Genomic DNA, 2,761 nt, shown 5'->3' with positions numbered 1-2,761 from the left:
CCAGGGGCAGCACCCGTGAGGGTCCTGTGGCGGGGTTCCGAGGCGACGCAGGGCATGACGTGGCAAGAGCCTGAGCCGAGCAGAGCACGCATCCACAACTGTCTTTGTGTCTCCTTAGAACACACGAAGATCCAGTCATGGCACCCACCCTGATCCTAGGCTCCTGCTACTTAGTTCGGGTGCCCCCCCATCCCTATCCTGGGACACAGTTGTAATAGAAGGGTGTCAAGTGAAATTGCAAATCTCTGCACGGCATCCCAGGCTGGGGCCCCGTGGTTGAGTTCTGGGGTGTGTAAGAGGGGAACGAGAACAGAACAGGCAGCAGCTCGAGACCCTGGGCTCTGCACCTTGTCGCCTCCCAGGAGCTGAGTCCTGAGCCTGGTGCTCCCAGCCGTGAGCCGAGGCCACCTCAGCTCCGGTGAGCCACTCGGTCGTGGCCTTCTCTGTTAGCAACGCCGGTGGACAGAGACGCCTCCCACGGCCCCGCCTGTCGGCACCGTCACTGGGTTAAGTTCTCACCGGCTCAGCGCCGTCACGGCGCTCACCAGCTCCCAACATGGGGGCTTGTGAGGGACACGTTCAAACCGCAGCACAGCCCGTGCCCCCTTTCTGGGTTATTCTGAAGCAGATCTTGTCATCAGATCATTTCGTCTGCAAATATTTCTTTGTGCACCTCTAAAAGATAAGAGCTTTGACAGGGTCCCCACCGTACCGTCATCACACCAGTGAACGTTCGGTGTCCAGCTTCCAAAGGTCCCACAAACCTGCGTCCCATTCGTGTGTGGTTTTACAGTCACGTCACCCAAGATGCAGAGATGGTCCACACCCTGCCGCTGGTGTAGACGCCCCTGAGGTTTCTCTTTTTAATCAAGTAATTTTTTAAAAGATTTGCCAGAAGGCACGTGTGCTTGCGGAGAGACAGAGGAGAGGAGAAAGTGCCGGCCGTGGGGAACGGCCAGGCCGTGGTGCCCTCTCCTCTGTCCTGTTGGGTATTGGCGTGCAGTGGTTCTCAAGCTGCGAGGTCTGCGCCTCAGGTGGCACAGGTGGCCACGGGGACCCAGTGCTGGAACCAGCAGGCCCTGGGCTGCTCCCGGGGTTCCTCTTCATCTGCTGCAGACCCCTCCTCCCTCCGTGTCAGCTCCTGTCCCGTGCAATCATCTGCTGAAAACGGGGTGTTACTTGGAGTCGCCTCGGTCTGGCGGTCTTGATTTGCCCATGTGGCTTTGGAGGTGAGCATGCTGCCCCGTCCTCGGGTGCCTGCAAACTCCTAGCCAGATCTAGAGAGCAGATCCGGTTCGGTTCAGCTTGTTTGGGGCGACGGCTCCTGCCATGGGAAGCACCGGCTCCAGTTGCCCTTCTCTGTGACGTTCTGGGCTGGTGCGGCTCGAAACCCGGAGCCCTCCTCATTAGGGACAGCTGGTTCTATCATGAGATGCTTCTAGAAAGGGAGACTCCCCTCATCAGCTTCTGGTTACTCCAAGGTACACAGCCTATGTAGGACAGGCAGGACAAGGCTTGACTCCCCCTTATTTACCCGTTTTCAGAATAATGAGTGCCTATAAATATTTGAATGAATGAATGAATAATACATGTGGGATGGGCTGACAGGAGTTGGGAGTGGGGGTTCTCTCTGCTGCTCTCAAGGCTGAGGGCAAGGGTCAGCAGCGACAGCAGAGGGGCAGCCCTGGCCGGGCCCTGTCTCCACGGGGTCCCCTCCCCTCTGTTACGAGCTCAACGATCAGAAGTCGTGTTACTGAAAGCGGCATCTGGGGCAAGGGAGCCCCACTATCCAACCCTGCTCGAGCTGCAGGAAAGCCTTGACCCACCACGGGGCAGACGGTGGACCGACAGCAGCGCGTCCGGGGGACCTCTGGCCTGGGAGAGGACTCGGAATGCTGTTGGTCCCTTGACAGGGGCGGGGATTGGGTCGTTTTCATCCTGAAGCAGAGTGGAGGCAGATTGGGCCTGGAGGGTCTGGTCTCAAAGCTTGTTCTTGGGAGCCTCGGAGCAGGTGTGTGTGTGTGTGTGTGAGCGTACGAACATGCCTGTGTGAACACATATGTGCTCGTATGTGACTCACAGCCTCTGGGATGGTCAGAGGAGAGCACAAGTGCCCCCCAGCGTCCCTTTCAGGTCAGCTCAGTGCCCTCCAGGGGCCGGCCTCTGGGCAGGGCCAGGCCGCTCTGCACGCTCTCTGAAACCCCTGGGCAGGGCCAGGCTGCTCCCCACGCTCTCTGACACCCCTGGGCAGGGCCAGGCCGCTCTGCACGCTCTCTGACACCCCTGGGCAAGGTCAGGCCGCTCCGCACACTCTCTGACACCTGCCCTCTGCGTCTCTGCAGGTGCAAGTGCAACCTGCATGCCAACCTGTGCTCCGTGCGCGAGGGCAGCCTGCAGTGCGAGTGCGAGCACAACACCACTGGCCCCGACTGCAGCAAGTGCAGGAAGAACTTCCGCTCACGGTCCTGGAGGGCTGGCTCCTACCTGCCGCTGCCCCCCGGTTCTCCCAACGCCTGTACGTACCACGAGGTGGCCACCACGCCTGGCCACAGGGCGCTGGGCCACGAGCCAGTGCTTCAACCCCAAGAGCTGTGGAGCTCACACACATGTGCACACACACATGCACTTGCACATATAGAAGTGCACACAGGAACATGCACGCACAGACACACATGCAACCTTGTTCTGAAGCTCCCAAGGTCAAGCCTCGTAACAAAACCCTCCAGGCGCCCGCATCCTGCCCAAGGCTAGGCCGCTCTTA

General features: G+C 59.7%; 1 protein-coding gene across 1 annotated transcript in view; it reads left to right on the top strand.

Annotated features, from left to right (window-relative positions):
* Window positions 1-2,761, top strand: part of LOC102503362 (netrin-G2) — a 70,374-nt gene that overhangs the window by 59,199 nt on the left and 8,414 nt on the right. Inside the window, exon 4 of the mRNA XM_027766641.1 lies at window positions 2,343-2,515. Within this exon, the coding sequence (XP_027622442.1) occupies window positions 2,343-2,515 (173 nt within the window). The remainder of the gene's footprint in view (window positions 1-2,342; window positions 2,516-2,761) is intronic.

The sequence above is a fragment of the Tupaia chinensis genome, unplaced genomic scaffold (assembly GCF_000334495.1).
Source record: "Tupaia chinensis unplaced genomic scaffold, TupChi_1.0 Scaffold143602_1, whole genome shotgun sequence".
In the NCBI taxonomy this organism is placed as follows: Eukaryota; Metazoa; Chordata; class Mammalia; order Scandentia; family Tupaiidae; genus Tupaia; species Tupaia belangeri.
The sequence above is the reverse complement of the archived record's forward strand: the minus strand, read 5'-3'. Positions and strand labels throughout refer to the sequence as shown.